The sequence below is a fragment of the Symsagittifera roscoffensis genome, chromosome 10 (assembly GCF_963678635.1).
Source record: "Symsagittifera roscoffensis chromosome 10, txSymRosc1.1, whole genome shotgun sequence".
In the NCBI taxonomy this organism is placed as follows: domain Eukaryota; kingdom Metazoa; phylum Xenacoelomorpha; order Acoela; family Convolutidae; genus Symsagittifera; species Symsagittifera roscoffensis.
Genome location: NC_087071.1, coordinates 3761712 through 3786815, shown reverse-complemented (window position 1 = coordinate 3786815; position 25104 = coordinate 3761712). Strand labels below are relative to the sequence as shown.

Below are 25104 nucleotides of genomic sequence, written 5' to 3'. Positions count from 1 at the left end.
ACAAACAATAAAAAAATATCGGTTCTACTGAAAATTGTTCGTATCATTTAGACAAGTTATATGAATCGTACCTGTGGATGTAATCAAGGGTTTTGGAAAGTTGGAGGAATAGTTCGAGTATAGTGTAGAAAATTAAAAAAATGTTACAAAAAATGATTAGGATTATTAGAAAAGATTCAAGTATATCAAAAAGAAATATTATAAAGGTTTCAAGTTTTGTAAAAAAATGTTTAAGATTTATGATTATTTGAGTAACTGATTGAGAGAAGAGCATTTAAGAAATGATCTCTTGGTCGAATATTTTTAGCTGTTTGAGGCGATTTTCTAGTGTGGTCGGATTATTTATTAGTTTTTTGACAAGTGGGTTGAGTTTTGTAAAAAATTGTTGGGGGCAATTTTTATGGTGACTGGGAGGTCGTCTTTTTCTTTATTTTTGTTTGTCAAATGATCCGGGGTATGGTGAGATTTTTATACTTTAGGCTAATTAAAATGTTCATTTTGTTACTTTAGGCTAAGTTAACAAATTTGTTTTGGGGGTATTCGTGGTCTGAGTTGGGGAAATATTGTTGATCTTTGGGTTATTAGATAAGGGAGGGGTACGGTATTATGGTGATATTTATTTTAGTTGTCAAGTTGGAGTGGTTTGCTTATTTTTGACCTGGAGGTCGTAAAGTTATAGTTATAGATGTGCCTGGAGTTCTATATGATTCGTCTAATTGGTCTAGTTTGAGTTAGAGAAAGTGACGGATTGGATGAATCCTATTGGTCTATTTTGAACTAGAATTATTACGTACTTGTCAGCATGTTATTTTGAAAAATGTAAATGAAAAATGTTTCAAAGGTTTCAAGATAGTGAAGTATAATGTTAAAATTACTTTTGAAATTCCACTTTCTTTAAAATTTTAGATTGTGGGATGAATATTTTATAGTTTTTACGTGGTTGATTTCGGAGTCTTGTTGTTTTTCGATTTTCCGATTTGTCGATTTGTTCTTGGGGTATTATTTGTTCGGTCATTTTTCTATTTTTTCTTTGTTTTGGAGATTCTTTATGGTTTTGTGTATTGTTTTTGGTGGCGGTTGGTTTTGTGTTTTGATTTTCGGTGGGGTTATCATTTTGTTCTGTGTTTTTCAGATGTGGTTCATTTTGAATGATTTTTAATCCTGTGAAAGAATATAATTGAGTTAATTCGCGGAGTGCGTATTCCTTTGGGTAATAAGGTAATAGGTTGTTTCGATGTTGAACGATTTCTTTTTTGTTTGAGTCGGTAATTTTATATGTGACATCAGTGGGTTTTGCAATTATTTGGTATGGTCCTTTTCGAAGGGGTTGTAATTTTTTAGAAATTCCTTTTTGAGTATTAAAATTAGGTATTAAAACAAATGTTCCAATTTTTAATTCGGAGGCTGGTGTAAAACGTGAATTGATTTGTTCATTAATGTTTTGTCGTTGTAATAACTTTTTTGTTATTTTTTGATAAATTTCATTGTGTTTTTTATCTCTATTTAGAATCCATTCGGTGTGTGTACCGGAGGCTAGTTTAAGAATTTGTGGGTGATGAAAATGATCTTCATCGTGTGTATGTAAAGGTAGGTTATAACAAATTGAGTCTTTATTTGGTTGACAATAACCTTGTGCGTTTTTATGAGAATTTGCTGTAAACATTATTGGTTTGCGTGGCTTTTGGTTAAAAACCATTTCGTATGGTGACATTCCTAAAGTTGTCGTTATTTGTGAATTATATGCTAAGGGAAATAATTTTACATCTGCTGACCATTCGGTATATTTTGTATCATTTCCGTTGATGATACATCTAAGATATTCTTGTAATGAACGGTTCATACCTTCGACTAAGCCGTTTGTCCAAGGTGCATGAGATGTACGTGGTTTGTGTTTAATGTTATATAAATGACATAGTGTGATAATTTCATTATTTATGAATTCTGTACCGTTGTCTGTAACTAAAATTTCTGGTAGTCCGAATTTTGCTATCCAGTGTTCATAGAGTGTTGTGTAAGCGTAATAAGCGTTACAATGTGGTACTGGGTTAAGTGCTACATAATGTGTAAATGCGTCAACAATTACCATAATGTAGGAGTTTCCTTCGGATGAGGGTGAAATTGGTCCTTTAGTATCAAATGAGATACGATGATTAAAGTATAAACTTTGTCCTTTAAAATCTTGTTTTTGTGCTATTTGTTTTTGATTTGGGTAAGGTTTATTTAGTTGACATACTATACAGTCATTGCATAGTACTTTTATCCAAATTGGTGCATTTGGGAAGTAAAAATTTTGTATAAAATTTGAATATGTTTTTTCTGATCCAGAGTGTCCTTTAATATTTTGTGTATGTGAAATATTAAAAGCTATAAGAATCATACTTAAAGGGAGACATGGAACTGTAGATTCATTCAGGTTATACTCTAAAAGGTCTGTATTTTCGTTAATTGTTGTGTTGTTAAATTTGCGAAAGTATCGGAGGAGTGTTTTGTTTCCTAGAATGGTTGAATCTGCTTTGATAGGTTTAGTTTTATATTTGTGCCATGATTTCAGTTGTCTAATTATCGGGTCAAGATTTTGATATTGTTTCAGTGTTGAAATTGTAATCGTTTCTGTTGGAGGGAGAAAAATGTTTTCAATTTCGAATTTAGATAAGGGTATTGTATCAAGTGGGTCGTGAAGGTCAAAAACTTGATTTATTGTGTATTTTGAATCATTTGTTTGTGGTCCTGATAAATTTATTTTATCAGTTAAATCTTCTTTTTCAATTAGTGGAAAATGGTCTTTCTTAGGCGGGTGTTGTTTTGTTCGTTTTTGTTGGGTGTTATTTTTTATCCATTGAGAATATGGGATTGGTTTGAAAGTTGATGTTCCAAGTAAATCAACTTCATAATGATTATTTTGACAATCTAAATAAAGTGGGAAATGTTGTAAACTATTTATTTGTGATTGTTCAATATCAGTTTTTACTGCATATTTGCATTCCAATCGGGGTGATGTTTCGTTTTCTGCAAGGTAGAATTTTATGTTTTTGGGTATTTCAACTGTTGTTTTTCGTGTAAGTAATTCAGGTGGTGTATTTCGACTTAAGGTGTCTGGTAATGCAAGATTTTTTCCTGCAGTCCAAACTATATGTAAGTTTGGAAATTTCATTAGAATTAGTTGAAATCTGTAAACTCGGTGGTTTGGGTTAGATTTTTGTGTAAAGAGAAAGATGATTGGTTTATGGTCTGTGAATAGCACTGTTGGATGTTTCGATCCAAGTATCAGAAATTCATATTCTGTCAGTGTATATATTATGGCTGTACATTCTCTCATTAGAGTTGAGAGTCGTAGCTCTGCTTGAGTGAATAATCGAGAATTTGCTGATATGAGGTTCATTTTATTTGTACCATTATGTGATTGTAATAGTGCTGCACCGATGCCAAAGTTCGAAGCATCGCACATTGCATAAAATGGTTGATTTGAATCTGGAATTGTGTTTGAAATTTGTTCAGTTAAAAGTTTCTTTATTTCTTCAAATCGTGTTTGATGTTCTATGTTCCATTCAAAATTATTTTGTTGTCTAAGGATGTTATAAAATGGTCGTAGATATAATTGCATTTTATAAACATATTTACTTAAAAAGTTTAACATTCCAAGAAATTCTTGGATTTTCTTTTTATTTGTTGGTGGTTGAAGTTTTTGAATAGCGTCAATGCGTGATTTCAATGGAGTGATTGTTTTTCTTTCTATATTATGTCCTAAGAATTTAACTCTTGTCAAAAAGAAGTGTGATTTATCGGGAGCGGCCTTCAGATTTTCGTTCTGAAGTATTTGGTGATATTTTTCTAAAACATTGAACATTTCGTCTTTTGTTTGTGATTGCATAAAAACATCGTCTAAATAGGTGATTGCATTTTTCTTGAGTATTAGTGGTCTAAAAATTTTGCTCATAAAAGCTGAAAATGCTGCTGGTCCTATGGATATTCCATAGAATAAGCGGTTGAATTCATATTGTTGGTTTCCGATAACAAATTGTGTTAAACGTCGTGATTGTTCATCTAGTGGCATTTGATTGTATGCACTATTCATATCGGCGGTTGTAAAGTATTTGCCGTTTATTTTTGTTAAAATAACTTGTATTGGTTCAATGGGCCAATTACATTTTGATTCATCTATGAGTGAATTGAGGTATCTAGCATCGAGAACGATTTTTAATGATTCTCCTTTAGCTAGAATGATAACGGGGTTAATAAATGTGTTGCCTTTTGGTTGTTCTTCTTTATTAACTGGTGATATAATGTTGTATTGTTCTAAAATATCGAGTAATCTGTTCACTTTATCATGTAAGTGAATTGGTACTTTACTTGCTCTCTGTTTTTTGAAAACTGCGTCTGGTTTTAACGGGAGATGTAGTGATGAACTGATTTTTCCAACATCGAATTTTGATGTTGCATAGACTGATGAATATTTAATTAGCTGTTTGGCTAACTTTTCGAATTCGTCTTGTGTTATTTGTGAATGTTGGAAATTAAACATTGTTAAAAATTTCTGTTGGTTCTCTGTGTAGTTACTTATGTTGAATGTAGGTTTGAAATATGGAGTTTTTGTGAAATAATCCGTATTTCTGTTTTCGTTACTTATTATATTATTTATAGATAATTCTTCATTAAGAATTGTAGATTGGCAAATATCTAGTAATTGGAGTATATTATTTACGCGATAGGCTTTTTCGTGTATTGGTGATATTGTAGCGTTGGTTTCACAATATCCTAAAAGTCCTAAAGGTAATGTTACCTGGTAAGGTGTGTTATTATAGACATGTAAGGAAATGATATCGGAATTCGAATTTTTCAAATATTTTATGGATGAGATTGTGATTTTGAAAAATTTGTGAATAGGTTTGAATTCAAATTCTGACATATAAAATTTTTGTTTGTTTTGTTCTTTATCATATTGGTGAACTTGTTTGATTGAAAAATTATAGATATTTCCTGATAGTGGTTTCAAGTGTTTTCTTTGTTGGTTAAATATCGGGTAGAATTTTGAAAAGAATGGTGGTTGTTTATTTAATCTTTGAAAAAATGTTAAGGATGTTTCTTTTGTTTTTGTATATTTATCTTTGATTAATATTTTACTATTTAGTATGTTAATTGTTGGTATATACTTCGAAATAAATGGTATTCCAATGATATTATATTTAATGTCAGTGATATGGAATATTTGTTTAAATGGCTTATTTAAAATTTTGCTTTGTTCCATTGTTCTGGTGGGGAGGAGAAATAATTGGATTTTTCCGTAGTTTATCAATGTTGATCCTTGTGCTGTTGCTAGTTTGCTGGAGGTTTCAAGAGGTGTTAGCTTTGGGTGTAAGGTTTTTATTTCATTCCATGTGGGGATGTTTATTATGTTTGATTCTGCTCCTGAATCAATTAAAAAATCTATTTCAAGGTCTGGTGGTTGAAATTCTTTATTTCTTGGGCTTTCTAAGAGAAATGGTATTGTCCAAATTTTTTCTTTGGGTTGTTCTTTTTGTATATTTTGATAAATGTGGTTTGTATTCAAGCATTTTGTTTTGGTATTTTTATTGGTTTGATTTGTAGTGTTAATCTCATTTGTTTCTTGTGTCGTTGGTGTGGAATTTATGGGTGTAGTGTAATAATTTTGAAGAAATTCTGATTGATTTTCATATATGTGTGATGGAAAGGGTTGTTCATATATGACAGATTCATAGTCATTTTCGACTTTTATCATATTGATAGAAAGAGTGTTTTCAGTATCACTTTCTGAATCTGATGATGTACAGTTTATTTGATTGAGTTGTAACGTATCAGTTACTGTGTCATCAATACCTGGAGGGTCTGATGTTGTTTCTGGGTTAGATTGTACTTGATTGATTTGTCTTTGATGTTTAGGTGTACTACTTCTGTGGCGATTATTAGAATTATTATAGTTATTATTATTCCGGTGTGGTGATTGGGAATAATTTCTATAACGATTATTATAACTTGGGTGTCGATTTTGTGAATTATTTCGCGATCTGTTTTGGTAATTATTGTTTGGTCTGTTATAGTTCGATCTATTATATGAGTTATTCCTTGATCGATTGTTCGGGTAATTCTGGTTTCGGTTGTTTGAATAACTTCTATTTCGATTATAGGAGTAGTTTCTATTCCTATTGTATGATGAATTTCGTGATTGGTTGTTTGGATAGTAGTTATTTCTTGGTTGGGAATTAGATCTAGAAACAAATCGTTGTGTATTTGAATTTGATCTGGAGTAGTTATTTCGACTATTTGGTCTATTGTAGTGATTTTGTGATGAATTATACGTGTTTCTTCGTTCTGGTGATCTTCCTCTATAACTTGAGTTATATGGTGATTGATTTCTTGTATAATTTGTATTGTTCGGGAGTGGTTTTCCTGAACTGTTGTTGCTGTGGACTGTTTTGTTCGGTAGATTTTGATCTTTTTTCATGTATTGATAGAATGATTTATTTGGTTCTTTATATTTTTGAGGTTTATTTTGATTGTCTTGCTGTTTTTGTCTACATTCAGAAATACTGTGTCCGTATCGTCGGCAATAATTACACCATTTTTTGAAAGATGGTTTGCCTTTAAAGTTTGGGTTCTTTTCGTAAATATTGAGTATTTCAGTGATTTTTTCAACGAGATCTGTCTCTGATTCCTGTATATTATTAATATTAGTGGGAGTCGTTTCAATTTTGTTAACGTATTGTAGTTTCAGATTTTCCGTTTCTTCTAGTTTCATCGTGATTTCTGCTTGTTCTAATTTGTCTACTAGTTTTCGAAAATCTAAATCGGGTTCTCGAATTGAAGAAGGATGGGATGCTCTCTTTTTTATTGCTATTTTCCTTAATTGTGGTGTTAAGGTCATCATTAAGATTTCTGTCATCTTTGTGTTTTTATAGTCATGTGTATTTAATGAATATGCTTTTCGAACTAGTGTTTCGATTCGTACTGCTATTTGCTTGATGGTTTCGTTTGGTAATCTGCGAATTTCATTACATAAAACTCTTTGTTGTTGTTTGTTTCTTTCGGAGTCAAACATTTTTGAAAATTCTTGTGTAAACCTTTTCCAGTTTGATTTTATTTCTTGAGGTAGTACTGAAAACCATTTTTGGGCTGCGCCATCTAAGGTTGTTTGTATTAACGCTGTGCGTCGATGTATCCAATTTTGATGTAGTGGCGTATTAATTGGTTCAGGTCCAATATTTAAAATCAGGTTTGCTGTTACTGCATTTAAATAATCTTCTACAGAGTATTCAGGGTCTGTTCCTGTGAAAACCATTAAAGGTTTGTTTGATGTTATTGATGATCCACCCATAAGGTATGGATTCATTGTCATTTGTAATGATTCTGCTGCATTTGGCATTTGAGAAAAATTCGAAAGTTGGTTTCTTGTTATTTCATGTTGTTGGAGATAATATGGGAGTGGTATTTCATTTTGCATTTGTGATGCTTGATACGAGTGTGCAGTCATTGGATTTTGTTGTTGAATTGGTTGAAAAGATTGTGTATTAATTAGATTTTGTTGTTGAATTGGTTGTTGATGTTGTGCATCTATTGGTTGTGGAGAAAAATTTCTATGATTTGTACGTGTTCTCTGTATTCCTTGTCTACGATATTCTTGAGTATTTGGTGCAAATATATCTGGTTGTAAGAAATCATCATCTGAGGATAAATAATCCATTTGATAAGATGTCTGTTTTTTATTTTTATTTTGTTGAAAAAATGGGTAATTTTCACTGTGATCCTGTGGAGGATTTGTTTGGAAATTTATTGAATTAGGTTGGGTCATTGGGTTATCCCAATTTCGAGATCTTGTATATTGGTTAAAATTTCTTTGTGGTTGATTATATGTTTTTGATGGATGTGTATAATTATAATTATGATCTGCAAAGTTGTTTCTAGTGAATGTTTTGCGTGTTTTTGATGGTATTGTCATGGGTCTGTATGTTTGGTAATCCATATGTGAATATTTAGGGGCAACCGAAGGTTTAACGGTTGATTGTAAGGTTACCTGTGTTTGTGAAGGATTTGTATTTCTTGGTGTTGTTAAATTTGGGCGTATTGGTGAAATACTTTGTTGTGTAGTTGTTGTGTGTACAATTTCTTCATTTATGAAGTGTGATGGTGTCTGGATATCTTGTTGAGTAAGATTCCTAGTTCCATTGAGGTTTTCATTGTGTATAACTGTAGAGTTTAAACTATTATTTTGTGTATCGGGCAAAAATGTATTATAGTTTAATGGTGTTGCATCAATGGTTAATGGTATTACTTTTACATAATCTCTTATGTAAGATATCGTACTTATTGCTTGACTTGAGATTGATTGTGGGAAGTTTATAAATGCGGGATGAGACCATTCGGGGTCCCAAACATAATCTGATTGTTCTGTGATAGCGGTATCATCGTTCGAGTTTTGGGGTCTAAAATTTTTTCTTGCTTGTGCAATTAAATCAATATTGTGTGTGAAATAATCTATGATGAACCATGCTAAAATTTTTTGTAGATCGTGTTTTGTATGTTGTGAAACGTCGTCTTTCGTGAAATTTTCTTTAATGATGTTTAAATAACTAGAGAGTAGTGTGATTTCATGTCGTACTTTCAAATGTTTGGATGTTTCTGTCGGTGAGACATTTGTTAGTGGGATTTCGTTTTCTAATATTGAAATATAACTATATATTATTGCGAAAACTTCATTGGTGAATATGGAGTTTGCTCTTTGTGAGTTTTGATATTGGATGCTTTTTATATATTCTGAAAAAACTTTTGAAAATTCTAAATCAAGATCGTCTGTTTGAATTGTATATTTTCTATTATTATGGTTTGGTGAGGTGAATTCTATGGAGTAGATTCCATACTGTTGTGTTATGTTGCATATATCTTTTAAGTAGTGATCTATGATTTGTCTTTTGATTTTTACATCGGGGAACTCTGTTTTACATGGACTGATTCCGGGTTCAAATAAATTTACGAGTAAATTTTGACAAAATATGTGTTGTCCTCTATCAGTATCTGCGTCTACTATAAAAGGAAAGATTTCATCATCATCTGGAGTTTCTTCACCTGGAGTGTGCGTTGAGCTCATTTTTTCGTTCGATGACTGTTAATATGTAATTATCAATGTGTCTAATTGGTTGATTCCAATTGTATAAATGTACTGGTTTGTGTTTATACTGCTTTTTTATTCTTCTTTTTCCTCTTTTTGATGAATTTGAAGTTGTTTCTGAGTCAGAAAAATATAATTGATCGTGAAGTGGGCAATTTTTATCTATTGATTCTTTTAGTTTGTAAAGTTCGTCTAAACTGTTGGTTTCTGATTCTGAAAATGCGTTTCGATTTTTTGAAAATCTTTTTCGTGTTATTTGTCTTTGTTTCGTTATTATTTTTCTTTTTAGTGTTTGTCGTTTTGTTCGAATGTATCCAACTGTTTGTGTATGAGGTGTGATTACAAGGTCGTATTTTTTGTTATCTATTTCGCAATTGTGTAAAACGATTGTTTGTTTATTTCCTAGGTTTTTAAATGACATAAGGTTTAGGATGACGGATGCAAAAGGTTGTTAAATGATTTCTATTTTCCTAAACTGTTAGTTCTTACGATTTTTTGGTTAGCTTAACCTGGGTCTATTTGTTCAGGGTTGGAGAGAAAAGTATATCGATTCCGAAGAATGATTTTTTACTTTCTCGTGGCTAGTATAAGTTAAGGTGTTAACTTACTTAATCTTACTTAGGGGTAGTGATTGTGTTCAAGGGTTGGAGAATAGTAAATCGATCCACAAGGTTCAGGTATAATTAGAACGCGAGTAGTTCGTTAGATACTATTTTAAACTTACTAAGTCTAAGATTTATCCTGGGTCTGGTAAGAGGGGGGGTCAAGTGAAGGATGAATAACCGAAGTTCTTCACTGTTTATCCTAATTTGAATGATTAGTTTTGTTTAAAAATTTCTATTAGTCTTAGGTCTTTAGAAAGGGTTGGGTAGTGAATCGACGTTTGAGGTCGTTAGACACTAATTAAGTGGGTGGGGGAGAACAAAGTTGTTCTGTTTGATCCAAGGATAAGCCTTGATGATCAAATTTGAAATTTAATTAAGTAGAAAATGGTTTAAGATCCAAGGATAAGCCTTGATGATCTGGTTTTAAAATTAAGTGAATTTAAGTTTTAATAAAATTTTAAATGTGTGTAAAGGAAAGATTTAGTGTTTTGATGATATTAGTGGGTTTATGATTGCTGTTATGTTTTAGGTGATGGAGCTGGAACAACAGGATGATTTATGATTACTAACCATTTAATGTCATGCTACTAATTTTTATTTTTATTTTTCAATAAATATTTTTCAAACATGTTTTGTATATTACTGCAGAGTTTTAGGAAAACGATCTTAGATCTTTTTATCAATCGTTATTGTATATTAATAATTTTGTTTAGCGCCTGAAATGATTTTGAAGATTAACTTCAAGGTTTTATGTTTGCAAATGAAAATCTATATTCATTGCCAGTAATATTCTAAATATAAAAGTTTGTTCTGGTTTTTGCCTAACTATCATATAGCTATATGGCAAGTTTCTACTTTGTCTTATGTCGTCTCTGGTTCGAGGTCTTCTTCCAATTCCGGGTAGTTCTGTTATGGTTCGGAATATTGGCTCTGATCTATTGAGTCGTAGAGACATTTCGATTAAATTATTGTCGTATAACATTTTGTAAATGTTTTTGTCTAATTTCTAATCTATTTTGGTTAATTCTAAGCTATTAAGGTCTTGTTCGAGACTTATGGTCGCACCAGATGAGTTAAGACCGATGGGTATAACTCATAGAGTAATTTCGGGTAGGGTACACCGTCTGCTCGTCACGCTATCTTATTTTCGGCCGGATAGATTCGTGCAACTTCTTAGTCTAATACCGATCCTAGTCTTACTCTTATACTATCTAGTCTCAGGTTGTTTAACTAGTCTCTGCTAGGCTCAATAGATCTAGGGTATACTGGTTTATTGCGGCTGCTGAAGTGCTCGGGAGAGTCCAACTAATTTCTAAGTTAAATTCAAATCTCTCTGGTGCTGAAATTACAAGTAACTTCAGCACTTACAAATAAGTGGGTTGTTAGTTAGATGGGTCATGATTGGTTAATATTAAATACTTTACATTGGTAAAACATTTAATTTATCCAATCATAAAATATAGTTTAGATCAGGTTCCAATAGATAGTCTTATGGATCTACTTAACAACCCCCCCCCCCCTTTAAAGAAAGGGGGGAGAGTGTTAAGTAGATTACTTGCAGCGAACTTTCGACCAATCATAATGCAGCAAAATTCGAACTTACATACAAAGCTCTAGTGCGAATTTACTGTTTATACTTACAGGGGTGCAGATTCTTTAGTAGATACAATAGGGGGGGGGGTTGTTAAGTAGATCCAGTCTTATTATTAATCTTTATTGTGTATTGGTGCCCCACCCGTACCCAGTAAATTTTCTAAAACAGATCTGCAATTCTTGCTTTTTTCAAGCTTTTTGAGACCAGAAATAGCCAAGAAAAAGAAATTTTCAGATCTTAAATAGCCAAGAAAAAGAAATTTTCAGATCTGAAATAGCCAAGAAAAAGAAATTTTTAGATCTGAAATAGCCAAAAAAAAAATTTTCAGATCTGAAATAGCCAACAAAAACAAATTTTCAGATCTGAAATAGACAAGAAAAAGAAATTTTCAGATCTGAAATAGCCAAGAAAAAGAAATTTTCAGATCTGAAATAGCCAAGAAAAAGAAATTTTCAGATCTGAAATAGCCAAGAAAAAGAAATTTTCAGATCTGAAATAGCCAAGAAAAAGAAATTTTCAGATCTGAAATAGCCAAGAAAAAGAAATTTTCAGATCTGAAATAGCCAAAAATAAAATTTCAGATCGGAAATAGCCAAGAAAAAAAAATTTCAGATCTGAAATAGCCAAAAAAAAGAAACTTTCAGATCTGAAATAGCCAAGAAAAAAGAAAATTTCAGATCTGAAATAGCCAAGAAAAAGAAATTTTCAGATCTGAAATAGCCAAAAAGAAATTTCAGATCTGAAATAGCCAAGAAAAAGAAAATTCAGATCTGAAATAGATAATTTCAGATCTGTTTTAAAAAATTTACTGGGTACGGGCAGGTAAGGCAGGCGACTTGAGAAAAAATTGAGGGATGGTTGGCCAAAAATTGATCTCGTAGTACCAACTAGTGCCATAGGGGCGACCTTCTGGGTGGTAAGGGGGTCAACTTCTTGAGACGGAGGAGAGAGAGGGCGACCCCTCTCCCTAAAGCCGCCCCTGGGTACAGTAATTGATCTTTGAATTAATAATTGACTTTTTGTGCCGCAAATACTTTGATTCCTTGCGTTTGAGATCGATTTTCTCCAGTATAAAAAAATACTTATTAAATTAAACCAGAAATATTCGACTAAAATTGTCTGCAAAAAGATTGCCAATAATCAAAATTAACCGAAAACAAGTCAATTTTTGACTCATTAATTAAAGTAGTACTCCATATTTAGTTAAACCATTCTGTTTTTCTCGTAAATTGGTTACTTAATTAGTTTTCATGTGGTTCAATTAGGCCAAGAGGGTTAATGTGCTAAAAGAATCAAATTTCGTGTGCTATTTTGTATTTTTCAAATAATTTATAGACTAGAAGTCTAATGTAATATTTTAGTACCATATAAACATGTAGCTTAAATTTTTAGAATTATGTTTTAAATATCAATTTAAATGTTATCCTTCAGTGTAACAGACACTTTTTAACAGCACAAAACTTGAGAAAATTATTGACAAGCTGCTTTCACTTTCATACCAATGATCACTTCAGTTTGATGATCACAAAAACTTGAGAAAGTTGTTGATAGGCTGCTTTCACTTTCATACCAATGATCACTTCAGTTTGATGATCACAAAAACTTGAGAAAGTTGTTGATAGGCTGCTTTCACTTTCATACCAATGATCACTTCAGTTTGATGATCACAAAAACTTGAGAAAGTTGTTGATAGGCTGCTTTCACTTTCATACCAATGATCACTTCAGTTTGATCACTTCAGCTTAGTTGATATATTTTTAAATGTCTCATTTAGACGAATTGGGCCAAGTGGCGAAACGAGTGCAGGAGGCGATTGACAAAGCGTGGACCCATCTGGGTCAGGTGTCTGCCCTGGAAAAGGAGGTGGAAATACTGGAGAGTATGCATATTAGAGACACAGATGGAATGTACGAACATGCCAAGAAGCTCATCCCGTTCTTCAAAATTAGAGAAAGTCAGTTTTGCAACAATTTTTTTTTTTGGGGGGGGGGGGTCTTTTAAAGGGGTTGTAAAAAGTTTGTTAGATGCTTACCAGTCAATTAACCAATCAATTGTTAGCCTACCAAACAATTACCCAATTAAGAATCAACCGTAAAACTCATCCCATTCTTCAAAATCAGAGAAAAGTTATATATTGTATTGCTAATTGTTCCGACTTTCGATATGAAAGTAGCGGAATATTTGTGCTCGGGTGGGTTTTTTTCTTCAGACAAATGCAAATTTTGACTTATTAACTAGCCATTTTTGATGGAATTTTTTAGATCATTCAAAAGGTATTGTTGTCCTGAGCTTAAATTTGAAAAAATATTTCACCTGTGATCATTTTTCGTAAAGTTATGGGGTTTTAAAGATTCCCATTTTGGCCAATTTGGGACATTTAAATTTGTAGTTTAGTTCTCTTGCTAAATTTCAATTTTTTCCTAATTTCAATCACGTTTATAAAAATTTATAAAAAGTCACGTATTTTTGTTATTGTTTCAATTGGGTTTTATTCGCCATACCCGCGTTAGAACGCAAACCACCCCCTCCCCACATGTTCACTACACCCCCACTAAACATCCGCACCTGGATAGGCGATTATGTAGTATGGGATGACGTGTGTGTGTGTGTGGGGGGGGGGGGGGTAAACCTTTACCTGTACTACATAGTTACCTGTCGCAGTGGGGAAGTAAGTTGTTTAGTGGGGGTGTGTTGAACGCGTAGAGAGGGGTATTTTGGGTTGAAAAGCGGGGAAAGAGGAGGAGATGGTGAACGAGGGGAGGGGGACGTGGGGGGGACTTTTAAAAAAAAATCGAAAATTTAGTTGAAAACCATGTTGGCCGCCCCTGGATGAACGTGTTCGTTCGAAATTTGCAGAAATCTCATGGGTTTTATGTACAAAAAATAATCCAGTACATTGTAAACAAAATAATGGATGAAAAAAGATATATGTTTTTTTTTTTAAATTAATTGATTAAAATGGATTAAAAATCCATTACTATGTCTAAATTTGCTATGATGATCGACTATATACACAGCATTTTAGTCAACAAAAATCTGTTATAATCGATTTTGTCTATGAAACCTTGGCGAGGGTAGTAATCCGAACTTGATTCGACCCTGTTCGATTGTTGGACATCGTAGACTATTTCGGTCATTTCGGTAAATAAACAATTCTCCGACCGAGTAGGACCGTCGAACTAAATCATTCCTCGTTTTTTTCTTCTTCAAACAGAGTTTCCACAAAAGCGAGCTCTTCTTTTTATTCCACTATTGAAAATTGGGAGGAATATTGTACTCGGGTGTGCTTAAATTTAAAAAAAAACTGTTTGTTTCCGACTCAAAATTAGGTACGACACAATCATCGGAATCAGTCGGGTGATATATCATATTTAAACCCTTTCAGTCGTGATTCGAACTACATTAAAAAGTTTTCAAAAAGTTGTCCCAGCGTCGAGAAAAACTTGTCCTAAAAATTTGAGATTTAGCCTAATTTCGAGAGAGTAACCCGATCAAGTAACGCACTATGTATGGATATTTATTGTTTTTGAATGACTTTTAGGCTATGAAAAACATGATTTTGCTATAAAAAACTTTTTTGTATATTTCATTGGTAAAGAAGGGTTTTGAGAGTTTATGAACGTAGTCGCAAAAGTAGTCGCAGTGTAATATAGTTCGCATTGTTTTTTAGTTCGTTTTTTTTTCTGGAAAAATCTTGAATTTATTCAGGCTCAATTTTTTAGTTTTTCGTTGCTTGATTTTCGATTTCTTTTTAAGTTCAACTCTTTTCTTTTATTGAATGCAAACTCTACTATTGAACAGCAAAAAATTTTAAGGTCACGGAAAACTATAATAATCTATAATAACGAAAATGGAATTGAGTTTTGAGATTTTACAGCGAATCGAAAATTTAAGTTTTTGATTTAGTTTTTTAAATTGTGTTAACTTTGTCATATATTGTTCTTGAAGTTAAAAGAGCTTTATATGCATCTTTTTTCTTTGAAATTTGAAAGTTGAGAGCTGAGAAACATTTTTTTTCTGTTTATTTACGTTCATTTCGTTTTTCCAACTGTCTTTTGGCTATGTTCTAAAAAAGACTTTAAATTATTGGGCAAAAAAATTTGATTTTTTTCATTTTTATAGTTAAATAATGTTTACTTTTTGACGGTAATTGTTGTCGATCATGCCTAAATCGCTAATTTTCTACACGCTCGTATAAATGCCGAGTCACAACACCCACTAAATTGCCACTAACTTGAATAATTTTTTTTTCAATTTTTTTTCATAATTTTTTTCATGAATATTTTCGGAACATTTCGTGCTACTTGCACAGCAACAGACTATTTTCGCATATATTTGTTTCTTTTTTCTATTCAGTTTTTTTTGTCGTAGAGTTGGTGATTGCGATGTCTGACATGGACTATGAGTCACTGAGGGGGGCTCTGAAAGTGATCGACAGTAAGCCAGAGTACCAGGAGTGGCTGGCATTGGAGTACCCAAGAGCGTGCAAGTAAGAGCTACTTTTTTAATGGTTTCATGTTATTTTGAAGGTTTAGAAAAACTGAAAACCATCAAAAAAAGAAAAAAAGAAACTATTTTAAAATTTTAGCAGCCTTTATTTCAATAGTTTTTGCTAGCTGTAATTTGAGGCAGTAGAAATTCCAAAAAAATGGACTCAATTTGATTAAAAAATGGATAGTTTTAGCAATTTTTCTGAATCAGTTTAAATCTATTCAATGTGATTCCATGTGGTTTCAAACTAAAAATTTAGACAGAAAAGGAATGAAATAGTTTACATTTCAACTTAATTGAAAAATTATTGAACTAAAATTTTTTCTTGAGATTTTAGAAGCAATTAAAGAAACGGTTTTTGTTATCTATTAAATAAAAACAAAAAAAAATTTAAAAAAAATTCAATGTTTTTTTTTGGTTTCAAAGCAATAAAAATCATGTTTAAAATCTGATTTTTTATGACCGGTAATTAGAAATTAATAGAAATTTTAAATTCTTTTTCAGGCTTCTAAGACAGATGGAAAAACGTCGTCACATCCGAGACAAGGGGAGGGATTTGAATCAGACTTGTGTAACTGAGATTAGGAGATTCAACAAACCTCTGCCGATGTTACATCAAGTGATGATGGGGGTATTCGCTCTATTGGGATATCCGAAAGACAGTATCAAGGTCAGTCATTTATGTCGAAGTTATTAAGATAGATTTCTATGAAAAACTCCGGTGAAGGTAAGGAGACGGGTCTGATCCAGACACTTAACTTGAGAAACAATTAAGAGAGACAGCTATCAAGGTCAGTCATTTAGGTGTTCATTATCGCTTAATTGTTTATCAATAGCATCAATTTTTTTTAACTTTAGAGGAAGCGTTTTTTTTAGATTATTTTTGTGTGCCCTCCAAGCCGCTCCGTTGAAAGTTTTGATTTTGAAACAGTTTTGGCAACAATTTTTGATCAGTATTACAAGTATGAGAATGCAAAAAATTCGATAAAAGCTATCTCGTTTTTTGATGAACTTTGATAGACATTCTTTTTTGCAAAGAGGGAGGTTTTTACATCTTGCGAAACTGTTTTTAAGAATTAGGTTTATCGAAATGTCGCGATAGAATTAAATCTCCGCCTGGTTTGTATAGTCACAGCAAAATTGGTGTCAAATAATTCAAGGGTTATGAAACGAACGACATCCTCTTGTTAAAGTTCCGTGGAAAGTCTTGAAGAATTAGCTCCAAATTGTACAACCGAGAAATAAACAAATGTAGATTTTCATATCGAAGCAACTCTTTTTTTTTTGTCTCAAGAGCTTTAAGTTGGTTTTTCAGATCAACAAATTCTCTCTAAGTGGTTTTTAGGCAAACTAAAAATTAAACAAATAGTTAGCTTGAATGATAATCAAATATTTGCTGCGAATTTATTTTGTTTATGATTTACGAAAAAAATGATTTACTCTCAATTTTTGCAGTTGAACTTGATTGCTTCACGGAACGTATGTTTAAATTTTTGGATCTCTCTGCTGACTGGAAAATTTTCGAAACAATTCCAATAATTTTCAAAGACTTTCGACAGCATGCACTTATGGAAATGTCTTTTAGAAAACCCTTTAAAGACTCAGCCAAAAATGGAAGTCGTAAAGTAGCAAGAAAGTGACAATCCTTAAGGTGGTCTAAGATATAGTTCCCATGGCAAGTTCACCAGCCTGAAACCCGCATACCCCAAACTGTAAAATTTTTGAATTGTATGCGGATTCCGCAACAGGCCGAAAACAGATTTGTCGCGGTTTTCTTTTAGGTTTTTTGCCGTTTTGGATTCCACAAGCAAATAGCTAAATCACTCTATCGCTCAAAATTTCTCTATAAACATACGAATTTGCGCACTCGGCAAACAAAATCAAGATATATGCGTATAGTAAAATTTCGCAGTCGTGGAATCCGCAAAATGTAAGCGGAATCTTTGGAATCCGTATATATTCGTATATTTGCTGAATGCGGTTACATTGGCGGAATCTGGATCAAATAGCAAGTTTCGCTCGTTGCAGAAACCGCGATAAACCTAATATGCGGACAAAGATTTCGTTACAAGTGTTTGTGAGCAGAACCCGGAAGTTTTGTTAGTGTAATCCACTTACATTTTAAAACAGTTCAAAGACATGTCTCTGGAATCCAGGAACATACAGACATCAAATTGTGCGCCTATCCAGTGCACACTTTGGCCTCGTAATGTTTGAAAAAATGAAAGAAAGTGATTATTTTTCATCTTTGGTTATTAGCAGATGTGATAAAGAGAGTTTTTGATGAAAGATAGGCATTTCATAAATGATATTTAGAGCTATGGAACCAGTTTAAAATAACATTTATAACCAATTATGTTCTTGATAAAACTATCTCCATAAAATATTACCTACTAACCAATCATGATCCATAACTAACCCTGACAGTTTTTTGCAACCATCTTCTGATCTGTTGCAGAAGTGGGAGTTCATCCAGAAGGAGATGGGTAGACCGGGTAGAGATGGGACCCTCTTCAAAGTGCAGTCTCTTCGAGTGCATGAAATAGAAGAAAAGCAAGTGTCTCTGGCGGCTAAGATTCTGGCACAAGTGGATGAAATGGATGTGAAAAGTCTGACTTCAAGTGCTGCTGCGTTTTACGAATGGGTAAGTAAATTTTTTATAGTTTTGATTAAATTTATCGGAAAACGTACAAGTTTTATGTAATATTTCTGACTTTCAACTTCAAACTAAATCGAAATATTTCTTTAAAGTTTTGCGTTTACTTTTTTGTCGGCGTTTTTTGTGTTATTTTTCGTCTGAAAAGTTACATTTATATATAGTTATTCTTATAGTTTTTTCATTTGGGCTCTTGAAATAAGGCAAGAGAAATTCTCCGAAAAAGCGCAAAATGAATTTGCCTCGCTTTTTTCAGTTCAAATGTATTTTTGAAAATTCGATTGCAGTTTTAACATCAATTCACTGTTTCAAGAGCAGAGTTCTTTAGTAAATTTAAAACGTTGTCCAATAAATTTGTTGAAAACTATTTTCGCAGCACTGAAAACAGGCTGAATTGCCTTAAGTGTCTCCGCCATTTGGTGATCTTCGAATGTTAACATAATGTTTTTTAACTTTTTGTAGCGCGCATAACTTGAAAACAATTTTTTTTTTATAAGTTGGCATTAATGAAAAATTCACTTTTCTCTTGCTCATTTTAAAAATTGTAATGCAATCCTATTTTTTTGTGCCATTTGTCTCAAGTTTCAAAACCAGCAGCCCGTTTATATAATATAAATCAAACAATCAGATGTTACTCTGCCGAGAGCCGACCCATAAAACTGCAAAAGTAATACGTCAAAATATTCTTTTAACCAATTTCTTCTTTTTCCTACTATTAAAATAATATTTAAAATAAACTGTTTCCAAAAGATATGTAGTTACAGATTTATTATATATATTTTTTCAAAAATAAATCTGAATCTATGGGAGAACACGGCCCGTTTTCAGGTGTCTTTTTAAGCGGAAAACAAAAAAATATGTCAAGCTTCTTAGATTCAGTGGATCGTACTAGTGGTAATAAATTATTAAACGTACACTTCTTCATACCCGCCTTCCAATTCTTTTCTTTGAAAAAAATATGTTTTTCGTTTTCTCGGGTAGTATTTTTTGTCCATAACCTAGAAACGAACATCAACATATTCTACAATTTCCTTAAACAATTCTCAAAACATGCTCATTTATACCATATTTCCTACAATTTTGTTTTCCTAAAGTTTATGATATTTGAATCAGAGAAGCCCTTTTCAAAACGCGCATTTTGCCATGACTTGAGGTTAAAAATGAGGTATTCATATATTTTTTTGCTTTCCACATGATTTAAACAATAATCACCATCCCCCGCCAAAAAAAGCCGCGTGAATTGCCAATGAGATTTTGTATGATAATTTACGCTTTCCAGGTTTTTTAGTAGACTTCGAAAAATTTGGAACGGAGAATCTTTGAAAAAAGCCGACAAAACTGGTTTTTTTAAAATAATTTTTCTCTGATTTTTTTTTAAAACAGGCGGTGAAAAAATTTGTTTCTCATAATTTTTTTTGTTTTGTTTTAGCAGGCAATGAAGAACCTTTTTCCCTAACTTCTCTCTGTTTTCTTTTACAGGCGCGGATCTAGAAATTTCTCGAGGGGTGGCGGATTTTCAAGAAAATTTTGTCGACCTTTTCTTAGGTCGAGCAAATTGATCTTCTGAGCTATCCCAAACCACTATAAAGACCTTAAAATGACCAAATTTTCTGCTTTACTTAAGCGTTTTTAGGCACTTTTTGGAAAGTTTCGACCAAAAAATCGCGTTTTTTTGGCGCGCGCTCCCCCTCAAAATTAGTTAAAACTGGCGCCAAAGGCGCTTCTAGAAATTTTTTTAATTGGTCAGTCAGCCAAAAATGGATATCCCAAAATAGTACAAAGAAGGACCCTTTGGGTCGGCAGGGGGTCGAATCCCTGAGGGGGGGGGGGGGGGGGGGCGTCCCCACATTAAATCCGCTACTGTTCTTTTATCAAGCGGTGAAAAAAAATTCTAATTTTTTGTGTTTTTGTTAACAGGCTGTGAAGAAACTGCGACTGGCGATGAAGTTTTTGAATGGTTATGAAGTCACAGAAGCGGAGGAAAGGTCATCCACTGTTCCCACTACGGGGTCATCCACCGCCAGGACAATATCAACTGCTGCAGCTGCACAAAGAGACAGGTACTGTAGGAGGTCTTTTCAACCCCCCTCCCCCCCCCCCCCCCCCCCCCCCCACACACACACACACTTAGTTTTCGATTTAAAACTTAAAAATCTAATTCAATTTGGTTATTATGGTATTATGCAATGAATCTGCGAAATGTCTGCGTTATTCGGCAATGAATTTATTGAGAACACTATTTTTTTGTATACGTTAAGTCGTAATATTTCGCATTTTGCCGTAATAGCATGAAAAACAAAGTTGAAAAAAAAATTAAAAAATAGAATGATGGATTGGGCGGGTGACTTGCTGAAAACAAGCCACTTTATCATGTTGCAAAATTGGATAATTCTTCTAATGCTCCCCACGTGCATTCTTGTTTTTCAATTATAACCAATACATGCTACGTTAGAGTTTTCTTGCACACCCAAAATTAGTTAGAACCAGTATTCTAAAAAAAAAACATTTCAAAATTTTTTTTAGTTTTTGAAAAAATTTTCTTTCAACAGCCTTTTTTTATTTAAAAGAGTTATTTGTTCTAAATTTTGACATGAAACAAATTTTTAGTTTTCTAACTTTACAAAGAAAACAATTTTTGCCAATCGTTTTGTTTTTAGACTTGCACTGGTGAACATTTCTTGACCTAGCAAAATATTGACGCTCAAAAAACTATAAAAAAATTGTTGTTAAAAAATTCGAATCAAATACAAAACAAGGATTCGATGTAGCTATCCAAATTTTTTCAGAACTGTTTAAATCGGATCAAGAAAACTAGTTAGATAACGTTTATTTTCATTGAGTGTTTGAAATATGAAAATTTTTATACTTTGTTAAAATTGGTTCTGACTTTCTTCCGTGATGCTATAGAAGGACACAAGAACAAATCGATTTCGGTTGACTAGAATTGCTTTCCGTTTGTTTCCTGTGTTAATAAATCATACTAGTGTTTTTGTATTACATTCCAAGCCTTTATTTATAGGTCTGCAAAAAAATTCTAATATTTTTTCCATACTCTGAACAAACAATCCCGTAGCTTGATTGGTGAAAACCTGAGAAAAAAACTGCATTTGAAGATTTACTATCTAAGTTCTTGGTTTGAAATTTACAAAGAGTTATTTCAAGAATTACAAGAATCATATTTTGTTTCGAAAGTTCGCGATGACAAAAATCACTTTAAACTGTTGCAACGAAGCATCCAGTAATCCTAAATACAGAAACCAAATGTGCGCAATTTGATCCAGAGCGCTCATTGCCGTTGTATGTATCACGGCACTGAGTACATTCACAATTACTTGCAACATAAGTTAGTCTTCGTTGTGCTCCAAAAAAAGACTCAGACAGACAAATCATAATTCAGACAAATAAATCACTGCAGAAGGTTCAAAGGCAGAGGTTTACATCCACTCATGGCTGATTTGCCGCCAATAAGTATCGACAATCTATCTGGTGATCCATTCCCGTTCAAAAACGGATTGAGTTTACAGGGTAATTCTAACATTGCAACAAAAGATACAACTGGAGGAACTAAATTTGCTTCTTCACACTCCTCTTGCATCATGCACCTGGAATCGACTGCGAACAAGAAAATAACGGAAATTAGAAGCTTCATTGCTAGAAGAGACACACCTAAGCTTTTAATCTCTACAGCGCTAATTACTTGGTCCGCACCTGTAAGCAACTACGCTCAGAACCAATTAACTTAAATCAAACCACGCCAACTGAAAAGCTACAAAGCCACAATGAGAAAAGTGCGTCTAGACTTTTCCTCTGTTTCTCACTCTGGCGGGGTAAGGGAGCGACTCGTTTCAATATCTAAATCTCGGTTCTGGTCGGCTATCAAGATATCTTTTAAGTAATATCGTAGTCGAGGTTGAGGCAATTCTTAACTCTCGTCCACTAACTCATTTCAGTAGTGACTTTGACGACCTTCCACTGACATGCAACCTCTTCCAAATGGGTCGGATGGTATCGCGCGCTCGTCTAATCTTCAAACAACGCTGGTACTTTAACAAGACCAGCGATGATACAACAAGAAAACTAGTTAGATAACGTTTATTTTCATTCAGTGTTTGAAATATGAAAAAATTTGATACTTTGTTAAAAATAGTCTCGACTTTCTTCCGTGATGCTATAGGAGGGCACAAGAACAAATCGATTTCGGTTGACAAGACTTACTTTCCGTTCGGTTCCTCTGTTGATAAATCAAACTAGTTGTACTGGTTTTGTATTACATTCCAAGCCTTTATTTATACGCCTGCAAAAATTCTAATATTTTCTCCATACTCTGAACAAAAAAAACCCGTAGCTTGATTGGCGAAATCCTGAGAAAAAAACTGCATTTGAAGATATACCATCTAAATTCTGGGTTTGAATTTTACAAAGAGTTATTACAAGAATTACAAGAATATTTTTTTGTTTCGAAAGTTCGCGATGACAAAAATCACCTTGAACTGTTGCAACGAAGCATCCAGTAATCCTAAATACACAAACCAAATGTGCGCCAGTTGATCCCGAGCGCTCATTGCCGTTGTATGTATCACGGCACTGAGTACATTCGCAATTACTCGCAACAAAAGTTTGTCATCAGTGTGCTCCGAAAAAGAGTCAGACAGTCAAATCATTATTTAGACAGATAAATCACTGCAGAAGGTTCAAAGGCAGAGGTTTACATTCACTCATGGCTGACTTGCCGCCAATTAGTATCGACAATCTATCTGGTGATCCATTGCCGTTCAAAAACGGATTGAGTTTACAGGGTAATTCTACATTGCAACAAAAGATACAAATGTAGGAACTTCTTCACACTCCTCTTGCACCATGCACCTGGAATCGACTGCGAACAAGAAAATAACGGAAATTAGAAGCTCCATTGATGGAAGAGACACACCTAAGCTTTTAATCTCTACAACGCTAATTACTTGGTCCGCACCTGTAAGCAACTACGCTCAGAACCTATTAACTTAAATCAAACCACGCTAACTGAAAAGCTACAAAGCCACAATGAGAAAAGGGCGTCTAGATTTTTCCTCTGTCTCTCACTCTGGCGGGGTAAGGGATCGACTCGTTTCAATATCTAAATCTCGGTTCTGGTCGGCTATCAAGATATCTTTTAAGTAATATCGTAGCCGAGGTTGAGCCAATTCTTAACTCTCGTCCACTAACTCATTTCAGCAGTGACTTTGACGACGACCTTCCACTGAAATGCAACCACTTCCAAATGGGTCGGATGGTATCGCGCGCTCGTCTAATCTTCAAACAACACTGGTATTTTTACAAGACCAGCGGTGAAACTTACCCTCGTTTCTCCAAAAAAGAAGATTTAAGACCACTACTTCACTTGAAATACTAAGAAACATGTTGCTCAACCCCTTCCCCTTCGACCGTCTTCCAGACTTAGACCGCCCTCTACTCGATGATATTCATTATACGAAGTTTTTCACAAGAATTATCGAGAAAAGGCGGTAAAAAATTGTCAAATATTGTCGTGATTTGATGGAACTAAATTACAAAAAATTTCGACTTCTTCAAAATAAAGGACAATTAAAACTTAAAAATCGGCCTTTTGAAGACTTAAATAAGGCTAGAAAGCTTTTGTTTTGAGAAGTTCAGTGCTTGAAGTTCACAGCCTTTTTCTGACAGATCTGCTTCATCTTACTAATCAAAACAAATTAAAAGATTCTGACGTCACACAAAACACTTATTGTGATTTTAAAATCTTTTATGTGAAACGATTTCTGGATCACGTCGTAAACGCAAATTTTACTGTAAATTTAAGATCGAGTATACATTTCTATGTGAAAAAAAATTTACCGATTAGACTGAAATTTCTGTGAAAGTTTAGGAATTTGAGGAACACATAAATTCACATAGTATGAACTTAGGAAATCGGGAAAATGAGGAACAGGGCAATTAGCCAAATTTAGTTTCAAATGAGCCTGAAAAAAACACTCGAGTATTATGACTCATATCTTATTGTTTTGTTAAAAACAAAACATGATAACAATCTTCTTCGAAATAATACTTACTTTAAATTGATTGCTTTTCACTTCTATCGGGACTGACTATTAAATAAAAATATAATTGGTTAATATTCAGGTATTTTTGATCAAGGTTTTAATCATCCAAAGTATCATCAAAATCTTTCAATCATCCAAGTTCTATTTAGTCTAGTTTTATGGAAGATAGTTCTCTTTTTTCAGGTCAAGGTCAAACGAACGAGATAATAGTTCAAGAAAATATCATCAGCAGCACTTGTCGAGTGAGAGTAAACTTCAAGGAAGCGCTCAGGAATTGTTGGATGACGAGATTGTGAAAGAACTCATAGAAACAGGTCAGATATTTTGACAAATCAACTTTTTTAATTACAGAAGCAGTTAGGGAGCATTTTAAGTTTGTATGCTTTTCGCTTTCTGTAGAATTTCGTGATTACTTTCTAAAATATTCAGTTGCTTTTAACCATTCGATTAAAAATCATAAAATCGCTTTAGGCCTTTATTAGGACTTCATCATTTTTTTGCTCAAAAGAAAATAATTTTTAGAAGATTAATTTTAATAGACTAATAAAATAATCTCAAAATAATTCTTTCAACATTTGTTCCAGAGG

The 25104-nt window shown here is 33.2% G+C and overlaps 2 protein-coding genes across 2 annotated transcripts in view; both read left to right on the top strand.

The window, feature by feature from the left end:
- LOC134855604 (uncharacterized) overlaps positions 1-25104 on the top strand; it is a 90012-nt gene that overhangs the window by 59853 nt on the left and 5055 nt on the right. The window contains exons 17-22 of the mRNA XM_063872141.1: positions 13089-13268; positions 15686-15803; positions 16310-16475; positions 18264-18449; positions 20379-20521; positions 24701-24831. Of these exons, the coding sequence (XP_063728211.1) occupies positions 13089-13268; positions 15686-15803; positions 16310-16475; positions 18264-18449; positions 20379-20521; positions 24701-24831 (924 nt within the window). The remainder of the gene's footprint in view (positions 1-13088; positions 13269-15685; positions 15804-16309; positions 16476-18263; positions 18450-20378; positions 20522-24700; positions 24832-25104) is intronic.
- Positions 12402-25104, top strand: part of LOC134855606 (snRNA-activating protein complex subunit 3-like) — a 495355-nt gene continuing 482652 nt past the window's right edge. Inside the window, exon 1 of the mRNA XM_063872146.1 lies at positions 12402-12405. The gene's annotated coding sequence lies outside the window, so the exon portion shown is untranslated. The remainder of the gene's footprint in view (positions 12406-25104) is intronic.